At 44.1% G+C, this 25663-nt stretch overlaps 1 protein-coding gene and 1 long non-coding RNA gene across 8 annotated transcripts; both read left to right on the forward strand.

The window, feature by feature from the left end:
* The first annotated feature begins 603 nt into the window (after positions 1–603).
* LOC120682042 lies at positions 604–6093 on the forward strand. Of its 5 annotated transcripts, XM_039963786.1 has the most exons (5): positions 604–1054; positions 1194–3763; positions 3850–3937; positions 4085–4098; positions 4179–4363. In XM_039963786.1, the coding sequence occupies exons 2-5, from the start codon at positions 2862–2864 to the stop codon at positions 4219–4221; spliced, it is 1047 nt and encodes a 348-aa protein (XP_039819720.1). In that variant the 5' UTR covers positions 604–1054; positions 1194–2861; the 3' UTR covers positions 4222–4363. The 5 variants fall into 5 exon arrangements, with proteins under 5 accessions (XP_039819720.1, XP_039819716.1, XP_039819718.1 ...); XM_039963782.1 differs by having other exon boundaries at positions 4085–6093; XM_039963784.1 differs by lacking the exon at positions 4085–4098.
* Positions 6094–6500: 407 nt separating this feature from the next.
* LOC120682043 lies at positions 6501–8959 on the forward strand. 3 transcript variants are annotated; one of them, XR_005678180.1, is made up of 6 exons: positions 6501–6758; positions 7293–7385; positions 7524–7628; positions 7712–8128; positions 8439–8483; positions 8576–8959. It is a non-coding gene; the product is annotated as an uncharacterized LOC120682043 (long non-coding RNA). The 3 variants fall into 3 exon arrangements; XR_005678179.1 differs by having other exon boundaries at positions 7524–8128; XR_005678181.1 differs by lacking the exon at positions 7293–7385 and having other exon boundaries at positions 7524–8128.
* Positions 8960–25663: the final 16704 nt, after the last annotated feature.

Below are 25663 nucleotides of genomic sequence, written 5' to 3' on the forward strand. Positions count from 1 at the left end.
TTCTTGTTTTAATATGAGTAGTAAGCATGGTGTTAGTTTTTCTTGTTGAGATGATGGATAGTTGCTCTATTAAATTTCTTCATATGCATAGTTACAACTTTATACTCTACCTAGTTTTGAGTTCGTTGGCTATCGTTCAAACCTTAAGCTTGAAATTTGTATGTAGCGAAAGTATGATCCGAATCTAAATTGTTGTGAGCTATGATATGGGAGTTGTTATGATCTTCTCCTATGTGATGCCACTACAAGAGATTAGGTCTTCTATGACAATTTTCATATGAAAAAACACTTTTTAGTCATAGAAACGATGCATTTATGATAATTTTTTTTAGATGACAAGCGGTTGTGACTAAGTTGTGATTTAGTCATGAACAACAGTCACCATGTGACTTTTCCGACCTTTGTGACAATAGCTCGTGACGAAAGTGATGGAATATGGTCGTCATAAATTAAAAATCATTTTTTAAAAGGACCCCTAAGTGGACTATTGGGACCCACATGTAAGGTAAAATATTAACTTGAAAAGAACAAAGACATGGGCGTCAGACAAACCACTAAGCCACCCATCTCTATCTACAAATACTCTCATTTATTTACTTTTGTACTGCTTCCAGCGGACATTTATCTGGGAAAGACGCGACGCCCTTTCTCCCCATCGCGCCCCCGGAAGCCTGACGCCGTCGCCCTTTCCCCATCACGCCCCAGGAGCCGACGCCGCCGGCCGGAGGCTGCCACCGCCAGCTGGATCCCACGCCGCCGGCAGTAGCTCCACCCCGCCCTATGGGCTCGACGCTAGCTGGCTGCAGCTCCAGGCCGCTGGGCTTCACGGGCACAATGTTGGGAACGCCCCCAGGAGCCCGATGCCACCAGTAGGAGGCCTCTGCCGCCAGTATCCCGATGCCAACGGCAGTTGCCCGCCCCCGCCCCCAGGAGCTTGACGCCTGGCTGCAGCTCCTGGCTGCCGGGCTTCACAGGCTCAACCACTAGGAACGCCCCCAGGAGCTCCAGCCTGGGATCCAGAGACTGCCCCACCCCCTTCGATTAGGAAGGAAAGGTACATATGAGACAAACTTATATTTTGGTTTTATATATTGAATTGGAACCATAGATTGGAAGTGATAGAAATAGGCAAATAGTAGTTGGGCAACGATCACTTGTTGATTCCTTGCTTGTCTTATTTCAATTTGTTGCAGATGGAAAGAACTTGGATGAATTGTAGGTTTGTTTAGCAAGGAGCATCAGGATGTGGTCACTGAGTTCATGAACTTTGTTTCAGAAAATTTGAGTGGCAATCAGGCGATATTATGCCCATGTCATAAGTGTTTGAATCGGTTAAATCAACATAAAGGAGATGTGGAGGATCACTTACTTATCTACGGGATGTCTAACACAAACACTAGGTGGATACATCATGGAGAAGGAGAACCAGTAGTCATGATAACTGAAAATGTTGAGCATTTGAATGAAGATATTGGCTGCAATGTTGAGCATTTGAATGAAGATATTGACTGCAATGTTAAGCATTTGACTGAAGATGTCCCAGAAGATGAGCCTCAAGATGACCCAGAAGATGATCAAATGTACCATATGGTACAAGATCTGTACCCAGATCAAAATCATGGACCAAGAACGAAGTCAAAGTTTGCCACCATATTAGAAGAGATGAAACAAGTGCTACACCCTGATAGTCCCTATACTAGGTTTTCTTTTGTGGTGAAGTTGCTCCATATCAAGTCATTTTACAGAATCAGCAATGTTGGATTCAGTGCTCTTTTAGACTTGTTAAGTTCGGCATTTCCAAATTGTTTTATCCCTGCATCTTATGCTGAAGCGAAGAATATTATTTGTGCATTAGGACTTCGATATGAGTCAATACACGTGTGTCCGAATAACTGTGTTCTTTTCCGAAAGGAGTTGGCTAAAAAGGATGCATGCCCAATATGTGGTGCTTCAAGATGGAAGGATGCATATAATCGAAGGCAGATTCCAGAAAAGGTTCTAAGGCATTTTCCTTTGATTCCAAGGTTGAAGAGGATGTTTAGATCCAAAGAACTTTCAGCTCAAGCACAATGGCACAAGTTGAAGAGGAAACCAGTGGACAATGAGCTTAGCCATCCTGCTGATGGTGAGGCATGGAAGGATTTTGATAGGAAGTATGAATGGTTTGCAAATGATCCATGAAATATCCGACTTGGCCTCGCTACCGTTGGGTTTAGTCCATTCGGGAAGATGAGCTCCTCATATAGCATGTGGCTAGTATTTCTTATCCCTTACAACTTTCCTCCATGGCAATGTATGGAGCAATCCAACTTCATGATGTGCCTACTTATTCCTGGTCCGTCGTGCCCAGGAAAGGATATGGATCTCTTCCTGTAGCTGCTGGTTGAAGAATTGTTAAGTCTCTGGAGTGGTGTCCCTACTTTGGATGCATTGACCGGGAAAGAATTTGATCTTCACGCTGCAGTCATATGGTGCATTCATGATTATCCGGCATTGAGCACACTTTTAGGTAGAATAACTAGAGGTTACTATGCTTGTATTCGCTGTGATAAAAATCCTTGCTTCAAAAGACTTAGGAACAAGATTTGCTACATCGGCCATCGCCGTTTTCTTCCAGCGGACCATATTTGGAGAAGAAAGAAAGATTTTGATGGTCAGACTGAAGAACGTGCACAGCCTGAAGAATTTACTCTGGATGAGTTGATGCAACAATTGGCATCGGTGGAACATGTAAGACCTGGGAACCATCCTAATAACAAAAAGAGAAAGAGGGTACAGAAGGTCAATGCTAGAAGCGTAGGTCGATTCTATGGGACTTGCCATATTGGTCTACTTTGAAGCTACGCCACAAACTTGATGGTATGCATATTGAGAAAAATATATATGAGGCACTTCTCGGTACATTGCTCGACATCGCAGGCAAGTCAAAGGACTCTATTTCTGCGAGGCTTGATTTGGAAGATATGGGTATAAGGAAAAAATTACACTTGAAGGCTAATGGGAATTCATACTCTGTTCCACACGCTCCATATAAGATGACTAAAGCTCAGATAAGTGCTTTCTGTGCTTTTATAAAGAATGTCAAACTCCCAGATGGATATGCCTCCAACTTAGCAAGGTGTGTTAGTGTTGATGAATGCAAATTACAAGCATTGAAAACTCATAATTGTCATATCCTTCTCCAAAGAATATTACCAGTCGGTCTCCGAGGAATCATGCATAAGGAAATATGTGAAGCAATTGCCGAATTAGGTAACTTTTTCCAACAAATTTGTGCTAAGAAATTGAAGTTAGATATCTTGAACCGGATGAGAGGTGAAATCCCAATAATAATGTGCAAGCTTGAGAAAATTTTCCCGCCTGCCTTTTTTGATGTGATGGAGCACTTGTGCATTCACTTAATTGATGATGCAATCCTAAGAGGTCCAGTTCAATATGGATGGATGTACCCTGTAGAACGTAGGTTGTTGACCTTGAAACATTTTGTGAGGAACATGGCAAGGCCTGAGGGCTCCATTGCAGAGGCATATATGGCAAATGAGTGCTTGACTGCTTGCTCAAGGTATTTTGATGATGTTGACACTAGGCACAATCGTGAGGGAAGGAACAAAGAGCGTGTTCCTAGGAGTACATGTGGTTTATCTATTTTCCATCATGGAGCAAATCTGTTGGGGGCGCCGAGGCTTACATATGATGAGAAGGATTATGACAGGATGGTCTGGTATGTCCTCAACAATACTAAGGAGGTCGAGCCATTTATAGAGTATGTCCTTCAATAATGCACCTATTTTAATTTGTCTATCATATAAAATTTTAGCTCTCACATGGGAATTATGCACCTGTTTGCAGGATTTATAGGAAGGAGTTAGAAACTGCTGGCAATCGTAATGTTGAGGGGAACCTTGCTAAGGAATTTCCAGGATGGTTTAGGAAATACGTGAGTCATTATTTAAGTATTTTCAGTTTTGGCTATGAGATAATATGTCATTATTTAAATATTTTCAGTTTTGGCTGTGATATAATATGTCATTATTTAAGTAGTTTCAGTTTAGGAAAGATCTTGCTAATATATATTTTGCTGCAGCTTGCTACCCAGAGGTTTGTGAATGGAGAACAAATCAACGAAGACCTATATGCATTGGCGAGTTTACCAGATCTTAGACTTTGTATATTTTCAGGTTGTATTGTCGATGGTGTCCGATATCACACCGTGGAGCGTGAGAGCAGTAGACGAACACAGAATAGTGGAGTCATGGTTGAGGGGTCACATAATAGAGAAGACATAGACTTTTATGGTCAGCTGAAAGAAGTATTACAGTTGCAATACAACTCCGACGCTAGCAGCCAAAGGACAGTGGTGTTATTCAAGTGTGATCCATGTTATCTAGTCGTCCGACTAATCGCGATTAGTCGGGCTTATCGGTCCATGGACCTCGATAAGGGGCACCGATTAGGTTGGAGCGACTAGTTTTCTAGTCGTCTGATTAGTCGTCGTCTAATTGCGATTAGTCGCACCGATCAGCTTGAAAAACAATCAGACCACGAGCCGGTGGTGGGCTATTTTGCGTTGTGGGCTTGGGCCAGTGGTGGGCTGGAGAGGCGGCCCATTAGGTTTTAGGTATATAGAGTCAGACACAGCAGCTCCCAGCTCCAGACCACGACCGTCCGCCCGCTCCTCCAGACCACGAGCGCCGTCCGCCGCCGCCCGCCAAATCCGCGCCAAAATTGCGCTGCCCCGCCCAAAATTGCGCCGCCTCGTGGACCGCCGCCGCCTATTGCACGTCCGCCGGCGCAGCTGCTGGCCTGCTGCTGCTACCGCGGCAAGACCCGGCGGCCGGCGACCCTCTTTCTTCCGCTTCCTAAGTTCCTTGCTCTGCCTCCGCCTCCGCCAGGCCTTGGGCGCCGGCGTTCTGCAAGGCTGCCACCAGCAGCAGCACCTGAAGATGACCTCCTCTTCCTCCGACGGTAAGTGGCATGCTTCTTCTCTGTGCTCTCCCCTCCCCTGCTTCACTATCTGCTCGTGCTTCTTTCTCTGTGCTCTCCCCTCCCCTGCTTTACTATCTGCTCATACTCGAGCTCCGCTTCCCCTCTTGCTTGCTATTCTTCTAGCTTCTTTCTCTCCTCTGCTTAGTGTTATGTGTATGTGCAAATGTGGATCGACGCCACAGAGCTGTGGAAGTGTTCCCGCACATATACTTCCACCATCATTGTTGCCTTCATGCTTGCTTTTTATTAAGTAATATGTAGTACATATATCATATCGGTCCTGGGACACTAGGACGACTAGGCTGACGACTAGGACCGACTAGGCTCGACTAATCGGCCTGATCGACGACTAATCGCGACTAGTCGTCTGATCGGTCCCAAGGCGACTAGGTCCGACTAGACGATTTGAAAACATGGAGTGTGATTGGTTTGATACCTGTAGCAAGAAGTCTAGGATGAAGAATGATGGATATTTCAAAAGCATCAGCCATGGCAGTTGTTGGTACAAGGATGATGCTTTCATCCTTGCAACACAGGCAACAAAGGTTTCTACTTGGATGATAACAAGCATGGTGAACCCTGAAAAGTTGTTCAAAAATTTTCACATCGGCACTTGTGGAATGTGAATGAAGTGGAAAATGAAGACATGCAAGAGGGAGGGGTTGATCTGACATACCAAGATGATGAGTAGGAAATATCTCAAGTTGAAGCTCAGGAAGGATGTTCGATTGATGAACAGCCAGTCAATGAAGAAGACGGTATCAATGTAGAGGCGTCCCTAGTTGATCAGATTCGTAGGCAACGGGAACTGGAAATTGAAGAACATGACCTGTACAATGAAGATGATGATACCTTAGGGCAATATGATAGTGAAAATGAATGTGGAAGTATGATCCCTGTTGATGATGGTGAGTATAGTGATGTCGAGTAATTGATATATGTGAATCTGAGTTGTGATGAAATTGTTGTTTTTAAACAGCTCCAAATGTGTCTTAGAAGCTGTTGTATTTGTTAGCCGCAAAATAATTATGGTTTGTGAACTCAGTTATGTAAACTCCTTAATTATTGTGATATGTGAATTCCAACGGTGCTCTGTTGATCTGCATATTTCTTGGCCCTGCAATTTTGGTGCCATTTGTTGCTATCATTTTTTTGTGGAATATCTGTGCCATTTTTGAGAAGTCATATCATCTCAGTTTGTTCCCCCAGTCTAATTTTTAGATTTTATACTTGGTGTGCTGTATGGGTGTGCTGTAAAAATATAGGTGTTAACAGGTGACCAAACAAGACAAAATCATCTTGGCGTATGGGTGTGTTGTATGGGTGTGCTGACCAAACGACAAAATCTATGTTTGCTAATAATTGTTCCTGCCCAGGGCATGCAAGTTGAATAAAAATGGGGAAACCTGATCCCTCATTCCCTGAACTGGACACAGTGTGAATTCAGTGAACTGAATCACTGAACAAACAATCTATGTTTGCTAATAATTGTTCCTGCCCAGGGCATGCAAGTTGAATAAAAATGGGGAAACCTGATCCCTCATTCCCTGAACTGGACACAGTGTGAATTCAGTGAACTGAATCACTGAACAAACCTGAACTGAATTCAGTGAACAGGTCACTGAGTTCGACACGCCAAATGAGGTATAGGCTCAAGAAGAAATACTTTGATGGGGTAGCGGCCAATCAAGTTAGGACTACATCACCATGTTCATGTATGAATGATGCACAATGGAAAAAATTGGTAGACGTGGTCAGACCCAAAACACAAGGTATGGTTTAAGCCAAAATGAGTCTGCTAGTTGGATTTGAGCACTATATCAGATTTGTGTTGTTTCCTTTTGTAGTTCACTCAATGCATTCAGATAGTGATACAACCTGATTAAATTGTGATGAAAATCTGATTTGAGTGGTTGGCAAATTAAATGCATTGATTTGAGTGGTTTCTCTGCATAGTTCTTCGTCATTCAGGTTTCCTGCTGCTCAGTTCCAGTTAGGTTGCTCGAATGTGATGCTCTGTTCCAGCCAGGTTTCAACCTGGAGTTTTACTGCCATTCTTTGCTATCATTTTTTTTGTGGAATGTGAGAGGTCTTCATTGTTCCAGTCAGGTTGCTGGAATATATTTGTGTATTTTTACTATCAATTTTAGACCAAAATGTGGCATGATATGATACCTACAATATCATTAATTTATTTGTAGGCTTAGTCTTAGATTGAAAGCATTGCTCCTTAATTTATTTGTAGATCATAGTATGTAATGAACTACTCATATCAGTAATTGGCTACACAATTGTATCATGTCTAGGAAAAATGTGCAAACAGCCAACGGAACCGTGCAAAAGTCAAGTTGCCTGGTTGTACTGGATCTCGGTCTTACATTGCAGCAGCCTACGCCTCAGTAAGAAAAATAAACCTATCAAGTCATGTGGTTGTATGATAGCATGCATGTGTTGGAAACTTGGAACATGTTTTTCTCTTGCGTGTGTATTTTAACATGTGAATTGCTAATGTCATTCTATGTTTGTGAACATTTCAGAAGCAAGATAAATACAAAGATACAGAGCCCACTGCAATTGATCTATTCAAGTTGACGCATTGCAGCAAAACTAAGGGTTTCAGTGATAATGCCAAGAAAGCTGTAGTAAGTACCTCTCCATTTTTTGTAGTACACTGCATAATGAACTGTATAAATAAATACAAACTGATAAATCATTGTCTTGCTAGGACGATATGGAAGCCATTTTGACAAGACCAGTACAAGAAGGGGAACAGGAAAAGACTTTCACCGAGATTGTTTCCCAAGTGTTGTCGGAGTCAAGCACATTCCTTCGTAATGTGGGACTTAAGCAGACTGCCGCTCCAAAGTCTGTTTCACTGCAGATGCAAGAGCTATGAGCTCAATTGGAGGCTGAGAAGGAAGAATCTGCAGGACTTCAGCAAAAGCTCCAGAGGTTGGAAGCCCATGCAGAAGAATCTGAGGCAAAATCTCAGAAACAAGCTGAGCAGATTGACAAACAAGCTGAGCAGATTGACATCCTGAAGAAGGCAACAGTTGATACTCAGAATCTCGTTCGGCAGATGATAGAATTTGGATAGAGTCAAGTCAATGATCAGACTACTCCTTGACTTGGCTGTGCTCAGGTACACATCTTCATATTCGGTCACTTCGATTAATCTCTAAATTGAAAGCTGCTGACCTGGTATTGTACAGTTATATATCCTATGATAAAATTGGGAGACAAAAATATCATTTCAATTTTCAAATGAGGGAGCTCAGTATTAGTTTCATATGATGCTTAAGCATACACTGAATATCTAATAATCATATGCTATATGGATGCTGAAATTGTGGGGGCTACGACTCTTCTAAAAGCTTCTCGTCAAATTTCAATGTTACTAATAGTTCTGGAAGCAGGCTAATAGTGTTATTCTGTCACAATATTTTTTGCAGGATGCTGGACTCATTTTGGTGATATCTGACTTGAACTGTGCTCAGGTACACATCTTCAACTTGTGCTATGCCTCTTCACATACATATGTGAACTGTTGCTAGTTGACTTATTTGGGTGCCTGGAACTGTGATTGCAGTTTGGTATTGATGTTTGGTGATCCGGACTCATTTTGGTGCCTGGAATAGCTGCATGGACCTTTACATTGCCATGTGTCTTTTGGTGAACTGGATCAGTTGTGATGCATGGATCTGGACCTGCACTCAGTTTGGTTTTGCTGTTGGTGAAGTGGTGATGATGGACTTGGACCTATACTCAGTTTGATTTTGCTGTTGGTGAAGTGTTCGATGATGAACCTGTGATCGGTTGCCATAAGACTGTTTGACTTATTTTGATGTACTGTTTGACTTATTTTGGATGAATGATTATTGTGGTCTAAATGGCTGGTGAATGGTCACAACTTATGAACCATTAATTTGTGTGGCATGATTTGTTGGGATGTCTAATTATCATTGTTATTAAATTGGATGTGGTTTATTATCTGTGACAATTTTTTACATGGGCTTGGACAAATTGGCCAAAACTGGCCGGCGTTCACATGGGCCAAAAAAAAACAACCAGCACATGGGCCAGTTGGGTTTGTTCTAATTATAGCTGTAAAAATAGCCTACGCTATATATGGGCCAAATTCGTTTTTAAGACAAATATTTTTGTCATACTACTTGTGCCATGTCACACGCCACGTCATGTGTCATGTCAAATTCCTAGACACTCATCATCATTCCATCTAATGTATTATGACAAATATAGTGACAAATACCATGGTCATAACCTGGTGACGAATGTGCAAATTGTTACTAAGATTAATGACAACTGGGTTTGTTAGTCACAGAAGGGGGATTATGACCCACCTTCTATGACCACACCCATATAGTCATAGAAGGGGTACAATGACAAGAAAAAGGCTGTAATTGTCACAATATGTTAGTCATAGAAGGCCTAACCTCTTGTAGTGTGCTTGATATCCGGAGTATTTAATTTTTTGAAAACACAAAAATATAATGAAGTTCCTTGATGATATATCCAAAGCCATATGTTGATTTCATTGCAAAACCTTCCACATATGCAACTTACTATCTCATTGACTTTTGTCAAATTGTTGTGACCCTTAGTAAGATTCATTTCATACTCCCATGATCAAGATCACGTACACGTTTCCACCACATGCTATGCTTCTACACTAGGAGCAAGCACTTCACCCATCCATCCACAAAATAAAAACTCCATGTTACTCAATGACACCTCTCATCAAAAGGTTACACCAAGGATATGGGGCTATGCAAAAAGAAAGAATAAAAGATGCATACCCAAAAAAGGTATGCCACATGCTTCGGCATGTCAAAAAAAAGAGAAAGGAAATAAAAGATGCATACCCAAAGAAAGTATACCACATGCTCCGGTATGTCAAAAAAAGAGAAAAGAAAGAAAAAGAAAAAGATAGCCCCTATCCAAAAGGAGAGATGGTTCATACAAAAGGAGTTCATACACTGTCCACCAAAAAATATCCACACACCTGCATGTCTTGATCAAGGTTTATGACTTGTTTCTCCTTTGGATCCGGTCTTTGACTTAGCAAAATATGAGAAGCAAGTATGCCTTCAACCCCTCCATACCTACAGCTCCATAAAACAAAGCCATTAGAGATAGGATGAGGAAGAAAGGAAAAATAAAAAGCCTTGATAAGGAATTATACACTTTGAACGATTCGAGAGATCATCTGAGGAACTTTATAAATTTCTTTTGAAAAACTTTGCAAAACCTCTGGATTGACGGTTGAACTAAGGAAAACGAAATATGAGTAGTCTATGATACCGTTCTGACTCTCAACCGCCAAAGATGAGGTGAAGCTATAAGCCCCACAGGAGTAAAGTAAGAGGTAAGATCAAAGGCCAACTTAAAATCAAGGTAAGAGCATTCGGTTGTGCCTAAAGTATAAGTTGGAAATTCAACATTGTTGCAACTCCTGATCAACAACATGAGCCAAATTTTGCTTGGGATGAGCAAAAGGATAGCTTACAGGTGTTGTTGACGGTCCTTAAGTGCAAAATTTGACTGTCAACTATACTGTGGCGGAATCACCCAAAATACTAGGCCCGGGTGCACTGATCTTCGTTGCTAGGCAACTCTGACCCAATTCAGCACACACCAGTAGTTCCTCGAGTGAAGTCTCGATTAAAGCCACGCTCTTCCAGGATCGCACAGACAACACTCACACGAAGGTGAGCCCAGAGATTACAACACAGAACATTTCTTACACCATCAGAGTTTGCAGCAGAAAGTAAATTTATTACAAACCAAGTTCAGAGTAGTAAAGTACTATAGAGTCCTGACTAGACAAATTATTCAAGTCTCATTATTACAGCGGAAGAATAAAACGACGACTAGCGAAACACGTGACGCATCGATAAAGCCTGTACGAAAAACGTCACTCAGTGGAAGGGTGGTCAGCACTAGCTGAAGGGCCATCCCACTCAACAGACCAGCCCGGAGGCAGAGTACACGCCCAAATCAGACTCGCAATCATGTCCTCGAAGTTAGTACCTGAAAACAGTGCCACAACCAAGGCTGAGTATACTAATACTCAGCAAGGCTTACCTGTCACCGGATATACCTTAGTCCGATAACTAGACATGCAAGGCTTTTTGGTTTGTGGGGTTTATTTTGCCAAAAACGCCTCTAAGAGTTGATCCTTATTTTCAGATTTTAACTTTATCATATTCTAGTTGGATTAACCGTTCTAAGTTTGCATCTAACTCTACACAAACATGGTAGAGCAACCATTTAATCATCCAGCAGTATTAACATCATCGTGTTCCACTTGTTACTCTATGTGACTGAAATTGTTAAGCAGTCTCATGCCGTGAGAGGCGGACGATTCCGAATCGAATTTCAACCTGGCTAGGGGAACCTAACGCACATGCATGGGGATCGACTTCGCTTTCGCCCATGCTACTGTTCCCCTTTCTTTCTAGTCCGTGGATCTGGGACACCCTCCCCGACTACAGAGTCCGGCCACTTTGCACCCGTACGTCGCAACAAAAATAAAACCTACTTCTACAAAGAGGGTGGAAGTAGTCCCACTCACTGGTCCAATCAGGTACTTAAGCTTACCGATTACCATATTTCTCGGCATGTGGCTAGTATGTTCAAACGCTTAACGAAATGAGCCACACACCATGACCTTAACCATTTTTTACTACACCAGCAGGGTATCACAACTACACAACCCTGCCCGTTGTCCTTATATTTCAGCAGTAATTAAAGTCAGTCAAATCCTATATTCTCGTGAGAGGCAGGAAACCACTCGACTTCTACCGTTCCTAGTTAGCGGGGCAACAAGTCATGAAAAAAATCTGGATATCAAACATAGGTACCTAGAGATCATGCATCTAAGGTTTTCAATCAACGCCTAAGAACGTAAATGCGCAAATAAAATTATTACAACACATACAAATAGTTAGATGAAATTAACACGTAAAATAATGGGATTATGCACCGGGGCTTGCCTTCTTGAGCACTGTCAAACTGAGAGTCCTCTGGGGCTTGGCCCAGGTTTTGATTCACGTTAGTATAGTTAAGATCAACAGACTTCGCAGTAATCGAATCCGAAGGAACCAACTCGTAATCACCATCAGCGAGATTAACTGATTCTATATGCAATACAAAGATTCATTATTACAACATCATATGATCTTTCTTTCCTTCACAATAAAGTTGTAGTTCAACAAAATGGTAATTCAGTGATAAATCTTGTGATTCCATTTCATGGGTAGTCATTTATGGAGTAGAACTTATATTTATGTTACTTCATGGATGAGTGTGTTGGGGTGTGATTAATCTAGACTAGAATCATGAGCACAAGTTCACAATTTTATAACAGAAAATCTAATCATGAACTGGTACTAAAAAATTTATGTGGAGCAAAACAGATGGTCTATTATCTACTGTAAAAATTTCAGCTTTTAACAGCAAGGCATCTAATCATGAAAAATCATATAAACAGGTTAAGCTAGATAATTCACGAATTTGCACAGGTTGATAGGCATGGTTTCTGGAACTACAAATTTTACAACAACATTTAGATATGACATACTCATTACTGTAATTTATCCAGAATTTTCTAATCATGAAACAGGGGTTATAAAATTAACAAAACTAACATGCTAGCAACAAACTTAATTTACACAGGGAGTTCTACCAGAGTTATGGACCACAAATTTTTACCAGAGTCTACAAATAGCCTGAACATGCTTCAGTAAAATTATTCAGCATTACTTCTATCAGATCAATTACTTATGCATTAAACTATATATGAACTTGCATATTCATTAGAGATTCCAGATGACCAGTATTGTATGCCAAAATTTTAGTACAGAAAGTACTCACACTAACTAAGAACATGATCAAAGATGATGACCAGATATGAAATATTGCATCCAGAACAAAAATAACAAATCTAGACATGATATACCAAGCATGATTTATAACTGTAGAAATACTCAGTAAATGGAGATCAAACATTGCAGTCATGATTACAGGACTAAAGCAGAGTTCCAAAAATAAACCTAGATTTTTCTAAGCACAAGAACTATATAACATGAATTAAGTTCATAAAACAAGCATTAAACAAAATATATAGAAAACTAGATCTAAAATTTCTCAAACATGTACTACAGCAGGAGTTCAGTAACATGTTCATCCAAAAAAGTTTCAGAGCTAACCCATGACTATTTTCACCAGCATTAACATGTGAAATTCATTAGTAGATCTAGGAATCTTGATCATTTGAGCAAGCAAACGATTTCAAACTGGGTTCATATTTTTACCATATGCTTCTAACAACACAAGGATCAACATATCCAAAAATCAGATCTAGCCACTGAACCAAACTACCAGAACATTTATATGCCATTTATTCTAATCTTTCTCCAAGATTAAAATGTAGATAGAATCTAAAGATTTGCATGTAACAAAACTTGTAGATTTCATTGCAAGGATTCCAAAACATTTGGATTTACATTTTCCTGATTTTTCTACGAATTTCTACACATTTTAAAGTTTGCTGTTTTGAGTTCTGTAGTGTTCATGTCATTTTTCACTCTAACCCCTAGATTCTTTTGTTTTATTTATGCATTGGTCCCTAGCCGGTTGGGGATAAAACAGAGGAGGGACGGCGGCGAGGTTTTCGGTGCCGGTGATTGCCGGTGGCGAGGGGTCCGGGGTGGATGTGAAAGAGGGAAGCTAGAGCTACCTGTAGGTGGCTCGGAGTCGAGTTGGGGTGGACCGTGGCGGCGGCACCACGGCGAGCGGCGGTCGGCGGCGGTCTGAGCCATGGCGGCGGCGCGCCAGCGGCAATGTGGTGGAACATCTGGGTCTGGGAGCTCCACTGGGACGAGGCAAAGCTACTGGTGGTGCTTAATCAGACAATGTGGGTGTTGACATTTCTTAGCGCAATCACTAGGAACGGGGGTATGTCATAATGTTTACAGAAAGATCCGCAAGCGCACGGATATACCGTTGTAGCATTTCACCCGGAAGTATTCAGGGTACCGTTATTTATATTTTCCCAAGGGATGGCTAGGTTGTGTAAAGATATATACTAGTTCCATAACCATAATATTATGAAATAAGGTGCAGACTACTTATTATGCAGGGCTAAGTGATAAATAAACGATAATCAGGGGTAATGTGACACACACAGAACAGCCAACTCTCATGAATAAAGAATAAACACGCACACCTAAGGTTAGCGGGAGCATAGGCACGGATCCTAGTATACTATTCATGTCAGCAGGTAAGTTACGTTAGCCACATGCTTAGAGCTGCAGGTGCCGGGAAATTAGGGACATTGGGGAGAATGACCCGCACTGGAGAACATCTAGTCCCGTTTCATCTTTGCATGAACTCCTACACGATACCCGAACGTCGGGGAGTACGCTAACCAAGAAGCAGCTTCCCGGTGGACCGACAGGGCTGTCACCACCTGCGGTCTACCCCAGTCACACCGTGGAGCACCGTCATATCTGAGGGATCTCGCATACCCGGGCACCATGCCCGCATATGAAGTTACTACCCTAGCACCCCCGGGTCCCCCACCCTTTGGATGGACAGGTAAGATGCTAAGGTAATCCCGAAAGCACAACGAACCGATATCCTTACCCAGATCATGTAGTCTAAGCAAGCAACTAGTATAACTTGATAAAGCACAGATCAAGGCTAAACAAGCTACGAACATAGCAAGATAACCAAGAACGAACTCAGTATGAATAGCACAATGAGAGTCGGAATACAAAGCCATACCAGAGGCCGAGGATTGCTCGCTGACCCCGAGGACGACTGGATTCGCTAAAGAGATGAAGTACTAGCCTAGCTCCACTACCCTAAGGAGTACAAGTCACAAGAAAGTGTGAGATAGAGGCCTTCAAGTGGTGTGAGAGAGAGAGAGAGAGAGAGTGGTGGGAGGCCCCTTATATAGTGCTTGAGGTCAGTTCCCGCCAACTCTTTCCATGGAAACATCCCTAACAGACATCTAGAGGATAAGACCTGATCTCCCGCCAAAATGCACTTGGCCGGGAATCAGGGTGGGTTCGGCCGAACCCATGGTTCGGCCGGCCCCACCTTGGCGCCCCTGGCCACCGCCTTTCTTCGTGTGTCTGCCAGGTGGGTCCTGAGGTTGGTATGTCGGTGCCGGGGTCCAATTGGTCGGTTTGGTCTGTCAAATGGGCCTCTTTTGCATGTGTTACGCAGGACGCGACCTTCTGCAACTTTATGTGCGTATTCGTCGTGTTTTCTTCTTATTCCGGACTTGAGCTCCTGAAAACATAAATCTTCAAAAACAACTGTGGAGCTAGGTTAGTGATACAAATATGCAAGTAAGAGGTATGGTTTTCCTTCTTTTATGAGTATGGTTGATGGTCATATTTCGTACTTAACGACCGTCAACAATACCCCCAAGCTAGCCTTTTGCTCGTCTCGAGAAAAACAAGTTGCTCGTTGTTGATCAGGAGTTGCTACGATGTTGAATTTCCAACTCATACTTACGCACAACCAAACGCTTCTTACCTTGATTTTGAATAAGTTGGCCTTTTGTTCTTACCTCTTACCTTACTGCTGTGGAGCTTATAGCTTCACCTCATCTTCGGCGGTTGAGAGTCAGAACGGTACCATAGAGTGCTCATATTTCTTTCTCTTTAGTTCAACCGTCAATCCGGAGGTTTTGTAAAAGTTTTTTCAAAAGAAAATTATAAAGTTCCTCGAATGATCTCTCGGATCGCTCAATGTGTATGATTCCTTACCAAGGCTTTTTATTGTGCCTTTCTTCCTCAACCTATCTCTAATGGCTGTTTTTGTGGAGCTGTAGGTATGGAGGTTTGAAGGCATACCTTCTTCTCATATTTTGCTAAGTCAAAGACCGGATCCAGAGGAGAAACAAGTCATAAACCTTGATCAAGATGTGCAAGTGTGTGGATATTTTTGGTGGATAGTGTATGAACTCCTTTGTACGTACTATCTCCCTTTCTTTCTTTTTGGATAAGAGGCTATCTCTCCTATTTTTTTTGACATGCCTAAGCATGTGGCATACCTTCTTTGGGTATGCATCTTTTTTTTTTTTGACATGCCGAAGCATGTGGCATACCTTCTTTGGGTATGCATCTTTTTCTTTTTGCATAGCCCCATATCTTTGATATATTTTTGAGAGAGAGGTGTCATACATGGACTTGGAGTTTTATTTTGTGAATGGGTGTGTGCTTACTTCTAGTGTAGAAGCATAGCATGTGGTGAAAATGTGTACGTGACCTTGATCATAGGAGTATGAAATGAATCTCACTAAGGGTCACAACAATTTGACAAAGCTCAATGAGATAACAAGTTTCATATGTGGAAGGTTTTGCAATGAAAAACTACATATGGCTTTGGATAGGAATTTTATATCATCGAGGAACTTTATTTTATTTTTGTATTTTCAAAATTAAATACTCCAGATATCAAGTATCACATGAGAGAAGATCATAGCGACTCTACTTAACCATATCATAACTCACAACAACTTAGATTTGGATCATGCTTTTTGCTACCCACAAGTTTCAAGTTTAAGGTTTGGACATTTTAAGCCAACAAACCCAGAACTAGGTAGAGCACAAAGTTATGACTAAGCATATGAAGGAAATTAACAGAGCAACTATTCATCATCTCAACAAGGAAAACTTACACCATGCTTACTACACATATTAAAAGAAATTTTTTTTTGTGTTTTTCTAAGTTTTGCAAATTTTTATTTGTTTTTAGTTATGCAATTTTTTTATGGATTTTATGGATTTTGCAAATTTTTATGGGTTTCATGCAAGGTTATGAAAGCAGTAGAGATAAATGATACAAGTTACCTCTCGTGGGTGTCTTCCCCCAAGCTAGCTTTAGGCTTACTACGGCTGATCGGGGTTGAAACCCGTCCAGCAGCAGTAGGCCCTCCACTCTTGTCGCTGCAACTGCAACTGCTCCATGTCATGGAGTCTCTCGCTAGTGTGACACTGCTATGCTTGGGATGTATCGATGTGTTGGTGCAGCGTGTCTTGTATGTTGTCGCTCAACACCCGCAGCTCACCTAGCTGCTGGGTGATGGCACCGAAACCTCGGGACAAGGCCGTCCGTCTGATGAGGTTCGGGGCTCACCCACGAGACACCCACGAGAGGTAACTTGTATCATTTATCTCTACGAGACCGGCGGCCTGGTGCCGGCTGTGCCCACTCCTCAGTGCTGGCACTATGCCATGATGAACCACCGGCCTCATGTTGATATGAGTGTTGTGGCTGCTGAGGTGGTTGTGTCGGTTCTACTTCTCTTCTGGTCCTGCTCCTTGTCATCCTGCCAGGCAATCCAGAAGATCTATGCCTATGACTTTCTTCTCGTGGAATGAGAGGGATGGTTAGCAAATGGCAATTATACAAATGGAACTTCGCATTGGGCAGTGGAATCTCATTTGTAAAGCCCAAGTAAAAGAAAATCAAAGAGTCATTCGGGCCTTTCTTGAGTGTGTGACCTTGGATCAAATAAGTCTCGTCGATATACGTACGGTTGCCCTCAATGAAAGGAATAAAATTCCCCTCTAAGGCACCGATACATGTAGCGATACGAGTAATCAAAGAAGTGCACTCGATAGGACCCGTAATAAACAAAGGCAAAGCTTTTCAATCTCAGGATACCTGGTCTCGGCGTCCAACATGCGCCTGCTGAGACAACCCTCTCCTGATCGTCATGTTTCTGAATCAGAACCGACGCGATGGAAGTGTCACCCACAGACAGGTACATGTAGAAAGGCCTGTCCTGTTGAGGTGGAACCAATACTGGAGGCTTCGATAAATATTCCTTGATTTCATCAAGAGCCTGCTGTTGTTCTGCCCCCCAGTGAATCTCATCCTCGGACTTGATCTTCACCAGACCCATGAACGGCTCGATATGCCCAGACAGATTGGAGACAAAGTTGATTTTGCCAATGGGCTTCTGTAACTCCTTCGTAGTAGGCGGCTTCATTGTCTTTACCGCTTCTTGACTCTTCAAACCGATCTCGATTCCTCGCTCATGTACCAGGAATCCTAAGAACTGATCGGCCGATACGCCAAAGGCACATTTCTTCGGGTTCATTTTGAGCCCAAACTTCCGAGTCCGCTCCAAAACCTTACGCAAATCTTCCAGATGCCCCCCAGCCGATGTGGACTTGACCACGACATCATCAATGTAGATTTCTACCAGCTTGCCGATGAGATCATGAAAAATATAATTCATGGCGCGTTGATATGTTGCGCCGGCATTTTTCAATCCAAAGGTCATAACCAAGTACTCGAACAAGCCGACCGCGCCTGGTACTCTGAACGCGGTCTTGCTTATGTCCTCTAGGGCCATGAAGATCTGGTTGTAGCCGGCATTACCATCAATAAAGCTCAGCATTTTGTGACCGGCAGCGGCATTGATCAATGTTTCTGCCACGGGCATCGGATATTCGTCCTTTGGCGTCGCTCTGTTGAGGTCTCTGAAATCCACGCAGACTCTCCATCGGCCATCCTTCTGCTGTACAGGGACCACACTGGAGATCCATTCTGCATACCTACATGGCCTGATGAACCCTACGTCCAACATCTTTTGCACCTCTTTCTTGACCTCCTCCAGGACTTCAGCCTTCATCTGCCTTGCTCGTTGTTGAAACGGCCGAAATCCTTTCTTAAGCGGGAGCCGATGTTCGACGGTGCTTCTATCCAAACCAGGCATTTCAGTATAATCCCACGCGAAACAATCCCAGTATTCCGTCAACAGTGCTATCATCGGCTCACGCAGGCTCTGGTCTAGCTTCTTGCTGATAAAAGTTGGTCGAGGCTTATCCCCGGGACCGATATCAACTTCCTCCAAATCGTCAACTGATGTAAACTCGTACCCCAACTTGACGTCGCCTGTAAAATCGACTGTGGACGCAGGCAACTCGTCATCATCTGCCACGTCGACAGCAAACACGGGGAGATGACAAAAGAAAATTTTCGGCCGACCGCACGAGCTGGCCGTCTCTATATTACCCCTCGAAACTGAATGCTCATTAACTAACCAACTGCCAGAGCAGGCTAAAGTTTGTCCGCAATGTAACAATTTCGACTCTAAACAAGAATTGTCTATTTTTTGGGGCCGATCGCTGGGACCGGCCTCTTTAAACCTGCTAGGCTCCGTAGCGTGCCAGGATGTATTTATTCTGTGAGGCCAGTGGATAAGACCAGCCTCAATCCATTTTTTGTCGCTTCAATCCGATCACAGTACTCCAGCGCAATCCCTGAGATCGGCTCTTGCCCTTCCGCGTCCCAGGCGTTCATGTCTGCGAGCGAAACCTTGCTGGAGTCATCTGCACGGACCACCTCTACTTCATCGCCATCCCATTGGACCAAACACTGGTGCATCGTGGAAGGAACACAATAATTGGCATGAATCCAATCCCTCCCAAGCAGCACTGTGTACGTACTCTTACTGTTGACGATGAAGAACGAGGTTGGGACGGTCTTACGGCCAACTGTCAACTCCACATTGAGGACGCCCTGTGCCTCCGACGGCTGGCCGTTGAAATCATTGAGCATCATGTTGGTCTTGATAAGATCAGCAGCAGAACGACCCAGTCGGCGTAGTACTGAGTACGGCATTAGATTGACTGCGGCGCCAATGTCGACCAACATCCTGTTCATAGGCTTGCCATCGATGAGGCCCTTTAGATATAATCCCTTCAGGTGCTTGTAGCTTTTCTCCTTGGGCTTCTCGAAGATGATCGGCTGTGGGCCAAGATCCAGCCGCGCGACGGCCAATTCCTCCGGTTGGGGCGCCCGAAACTCCGACGGGAGCACGAACACCATATTCACATCAGCCGATGGCTTTTCATCAGCTCTTGGCTGCTTGGGGCTCCACTCCCTCCTTGGAGGGCGCCTTTCCACCCTTCGCGGGTGCCTGACTTGCTCCGCGAGATCCGGACGTGCTTTCCTCAGCACATTGAGGTACCTTGCTTCTGCCTCCTCAAGATTGCGTAAGCGCTGCACTCTGCGCTTCTGTGAGCGACTGAGCCCGTCAGGACACCATCGTGGACGATGATACTTATCTTCCCCTTCTAGCTCAAGATCATCCCTGGATGGCCGCTCAATATGGTTGTCGTGACGTGCTTTGGGCCCCAAGCACTGGAACACCGACGTCTCGCCTGGCTAGTGTCCCCGAGGCCTGCACTACAAGCAATCATCGATAGTAGGCAATCGGCTCAAGCCGGAATTCCAACAGTACCTGAAGAACGGGCAATGCCAGTGGTCACGTATAGCTTGGCGCCTCCCCAGCGTCCTCCCTATGCGGTGCTCATACTCCTCCTCTTCCGATTCATATCGGCGGCGCAACTTGTACTGATACTGGTATTTTTCCAAAAGCCGATTGGAAGCTGGGAGTTGATTGCGGATGTGACGCACTTGTTCTTCAGTAACATGTTGCTGCTCCGGCTCATCTTCATCCTGGGGCCGTTTGCCGGAAGTGGCCTCTTTCCTCTACTCGTCACGGCGGCGCATGGGTCCCGCCATGTTAATCTGGAACGCCAAGTTCTGGCACTCAGGTCTAAAAACCGACAACTCCACCACGTTAGCTTGTTGGAATGGTTGACTGTCCACCTTCATCGTGTGTTGGGCCAGAATTAATCGGCCTTGCTCGATAGCCGATTGGATCTGCCGACGCAGCTCCTTGCAGTCATTCGTGGCATGGGTGAACGAGTGGTGCCACTTGCAGTACAGGCTCCCCTGCAGCTCTTGCGTCATTGGCAGCTTGTGATTCTTTGGGAGCTTCAACTACTTTTCCATAAGCAGTAAGTCGAATATCTGCTCTGCCTTGGCCACGTAAAAATCAAAGCCCTTCACAAGCCCCTTCTGTTTGACCCACTTGCACGGGACAGGGTTTGCCCCCCGGGTCCACTCTGCCACAGCCACTTCTTGTTCCCCGCTAGAATCATCAGCTTGGGCCATATTCACATGGTGGTTGAATTTTTCCTGGTACAGCTCAGGGTGATAGTGTTCATACGTCGTGAGCTTCTGTATCATGTGCGCTAGAGAAGTGAATTCCAACTGAAAAGCCAAATCCTTGATCGGCTTAGCGAGCCCTAGAACTGCCAAATCGACTGCCTCCTTTTCTGTGATGCACGATGAGTAGCATCGATTCTTAACCTCTCTGAAGCACTGCACGTACTCCGACACACTTTCCCCTCGCTTCTGCTTGACTTGGGCAAGGTCGGTAATCCCAGCTTCAGCAGCCTCTGAGTGATACTGGGTGTGGAACTGATCTTCTAGCTGCCTCCAAGTGCAGATCGAATCTGGGGCCAATGATGTGTACCATCCAAAGGCTGAGCCCGTGAGAGACTGACAGAAGAACCGGACCCTCAGAGGATCCGATACCGAAATCATCCCGAGCTGAGTTAGGTATCGGCTCACATGCTCGATGGAGCTGGCCCCTTCTGACCCGCTGAACTTGGTGAACTCCGGGAGCCGATACTTGGGTGGTAACGGGATCAAGTCGTATTTGCTTGGGTAGTATTGCGCTGATCTGATCCACACTAAGAACTCCTGGGGCTGAGGGCTCAGCACTCGGCCCGGTAGCGTACTTCGCTAGCCATGCCTGTTTCTCCGCATCTGCCCCTGAAGCTCCTGTACCCACCAGATGTCCCGCGCGCGTTGGACTGATGCTGTCAGATATGTACATGCACGTATAGCCGTGCGGGATCTCCTTAGGCGGCTCATTCAAGAACTGGCCCTCCCCGGGATCACCGCCGATCTTGTAGACGACGTAGATCGGCGAAGCCTACAGACCTGGATTTGTGAGCGAATACGATATTGGTGGCCTAGACTGAAGTGAGTCCTCTCCCCTGTGACTCCCCAGGATTGGTCCTGATGGGGAGTACTGGTTCTTGATCACCTCCTGGACGACACGATGTGCCACACGCTCGAGCTCATTCACCAGGCTTTCTGAGTGCCGATGAAGCATGTGAGCCACCATGTAGTTCATCTCCTAGCGCAGGGCTCTGGTGCGCTCCTCTGATGGTACAGATAAGTCAATGTTATCGAGAGCGCCTTTGGGTGAGAATCCCTTCCACCTGATGCCGTGGTTGCGGGTCCTCTCGAAAGAGCCGATGAGATCGGCTTCGAACTGAGCTTTGACCTCATCGTATTTCTGCTTGTGCTCGGGGGTCAGCTCTTCATACATGACAGGGCTGGTGATCGGTGCTTGGCTCTGAGGTCCAGTCATTCCGGCGGTGGACGTTGTTGCTGATGAGTGTCCCACCGGGTTTGCCAGAATGTGTTGTCGGTCAAAACCCACCGGCGAGTAGTGACAGGCAACACGAGGAGCTGGGAGGCTACCGGGGCGCTGGCTGGCACCGGTCCCTCGGTCAACGGCCCAGATCCTGGCACACGCCATCGCTTCCGGAGATGCAGGGCGTGCCACCTGATCTATACCTGATCAGGAGGGTGCGAACGTGCCTTTGACGATTTTCCTACAAGCACAGACACGTGTAAACATTTGTCCGAGCCGTGGTCGGCTCCCCGGGACGACTCTTTCATCGGCTTTAAAGAGCCGATCGAGTCCCAGTGTCAGATTGGATCTGCATATCCATATGGTAATGGATAAAGCAAATAACTGCAAAAACTGCTTCAATTAAATCTAGCTAATCTAATCCACGATGGTAAAAGCTTCACTGCTAGATCGGAACATCCTACACGTAGTTAGGCCTAACGAGCGTAAAAGATAACCGAACCTTGACCAGAAAAGAGGCCTAAGAACAAGTGAAAGCCGATTCCCGGATCAATCCCTATTAAGATCAAGGCAAAGCATCTAATATGTCGCCGGATCGTCCAACCTGTTTGCAAGGCCTAAACTAGCAGATATTACGCCAATTCTTAAGTATAAGAACTAACCATAACAGATTAGATCTACTAGATAAAAAAGGAGCAGAGTGTCATCTCTACGCGACTAATTCCATGTAATGAGAATTAGTATAAGATTAAAACATGATCGCGCAGAGATGACATGATGTTCGTAGATGATAAGCAACAAAAGCACGATGAATCTACTAAAAATCATGCTACGAAAATTAGGATAACTAGCACTACTCGCCATCAAAAACGCTTCAGTACGAGTAATACCAATGTAAAAGCAAGAACAATGCTGCCCTAATCGCAAGAAGCGATCAGGGCAGCATGGCACTTACTTGGACTAAACCCTAGAATTAGGGGTGGCGGTGCACCGAGAGTTGTTGTTTGCAAAACGTGATGACGTTCTTCCTCTTTATAAATATCATAGGGTACATATTTATAGTTTGGAGACTTGGAAAACAATCTAAACCAACGTGTCTAAATCGGACTCCATCTCTAATCCAAACTGAACTAAATCTAAAGATACATGGCCCACATGGCCCAAACACTCACGCAGGAGCCGATTCACAAGCCTTCTTTAATTCCTGCTTTAAGCCCAACTTGCTCGCGGCCCATTAATTAACCCTGTTAATTTATGGCGATAACACAGCCCCAACAAGAAGATGAAGAGCCCAGCAGTCAGAGCCATGGTGTCCCAAATGCAGCTGCACAACGACATACAAACACAAAGGAATGCAGCCATGGAGGGCTTCATCTCCCAAAGGCAAGAGGAGAAGTAGGCCGAGGAATCAAAGATGGAGAAACTTCTTGACACCATCATGGATGTGGCCAGGGATTGTGGTGTCACCGATGACAATGCGCAGCTGTGGGTTGGTGTGCTGAAAATTGCAAAGGACAAGGCTGCAGCTTACTTTTTCCTGCGCTCCCTTCCCCCTGGAAGGAAGGCTCTTATTGAGCACTACTCTAGGGTCGTTGACTAGACCCTTTTATCCTTGCATTGCAGCTAATCTTAGTTCAGTTAGTGCTGTTAGTGTGTTAACTAATGTGTGGTCTGTCTGTGTTTTGAAGTACGTGGCTTATGTGAGTTGACTTGAACAAGTAATTTCCATGATTGTTGTCTGTTCGGTGATATTTATGTGGATGTTGTTTATGTGGTCGGTTTTTATGTGCATGCCGCGTATTTTGATGCTGTTTATGTCGATGTTATTTATGTGGACGATGTGTTCTTCATCCTGACATTGCAACACTTCATGTGTTCTTTATCTTTAGCTTGTATACTGATTAGTTGCCAATGTTTCATTGTTGCAGGACGGGGTTCATGCTTCAGACATGGGAAATGGAGCTGCTGATTCTGATGAGGAGTTTGATAACTTTATGCTGACACAATTCATGGATGATTATGCAGACATGGGTTTCACTTACGGTACGTTTCAGCTAGCTATGCATATTGACACATACTACTCTAGATCTCAGTATAGGAAAGTACCAGTAGGCATGAGTGGTCTCGAATAGGTAGAGAGGAAACTTTTGAATAGGCAGAAATGCTACAATATGTTTAGAATGACCCCAGCACTTTTCCATCGTCTGCATGATCTTTTGGTAGAAAACTATGGTTTGAAATCTAGTGCAAAGTCGACCTCAATAGAGGCTTTAGGGATGTTTCTTTGGATGGTTGGAGCTCCACAGTTAGTAAGGCAAGCCGAGGACAGATTTGAAAGATCCATGGGGACAGTTCACAACATGTTTTACAAAGTTTTAAAGTCTGTACTCAAACTTGCTGCTGACATCATTAAACCCAGAGACCCAGAGTTCAGAACTAGGCACCCCAGATTAATGCACCGTAGGTTTGATCCCTGCTTCAAGGATTGTATTGGAGCAATAGATGGCACTCACATACCTGTTGTGGTGTCCTAAAACCTTTTGGTCCAGTACATGTGTCGTAAGAGCATCACAACCCAAAATGTGATGGAAGTCTGTGACTTTGACATGATGTTTACATTTGTTCTTGCTGGATGGCCTGGGTTAGTACATGATATGAGGGTTTTTGATGATGCAATGAATAAGTATAGCAATGCATTTCCCCATCCCCCTCCAGGTACACTTGTAACATGAAGTTCCATTTCGACTTCTAACTGCAATCTGTTGACGCTTATAGGTCTTTGGTGCTGCAGGCAAGTACTATCTGGTGGACTCGGGGTACCCAAACCGACCGGGTTACCTGGCTCCGTACAAGGGGAGCAAGTACCATCTCCAAGAGTTTCAAAATGCCAACGAACCACAAGGTAAAGAGTAGATATTCAACTATGCACATTCGTCCCTTAGAAATGTCATAGAAAGATCCTTTGGAGTCTTAAAACAAAAGTGGCGCATACTGACCAAAATACTCTGTTATCTAACACAAACACAAACACATATTATTGTTGCGTGCATGGCTCTGCATAATTTCATCAGGCGGAGTGGGTTAAGGGATAAAGACTTTAGGCGTTGTGATCGTGATGAGAACTATGAGCCTGATGAAGCATATGAAGATCAGCCTGAATGTGAGCCTGCCCCAAGTTATTTGGAATGTGCACACATGAATGCATTTCGTGATTCAGTTGCGCTTGATATGTTGCATCGAGGTTGAGCTGTGTTTATGTAACAGGACTTTTACTTTCTGTTGTAATTTGTGAGGATTTGTACTGTTGAGGACTTGTAATTTTTGAGAATATCTACTGGTCAGCTAGGCGTTTTGTCATGTATGTGTCTGTGTGTCTCGTTT

The sequence above is a fragment of the Panicum virgatum genome, chromosome 7N (assembly GCF_016808335.1).
Source record: "Panicum virgatum strain AP13 chromosome 7N, P.virgatum_v5, whole genome shotgun sequence".
Lineage (NCBI taxonomy): Eukaryota > Viridiplantae > Streptophyta > Magnoliopsida > Poales > Poaceae > Panicum > Panicum virgatum.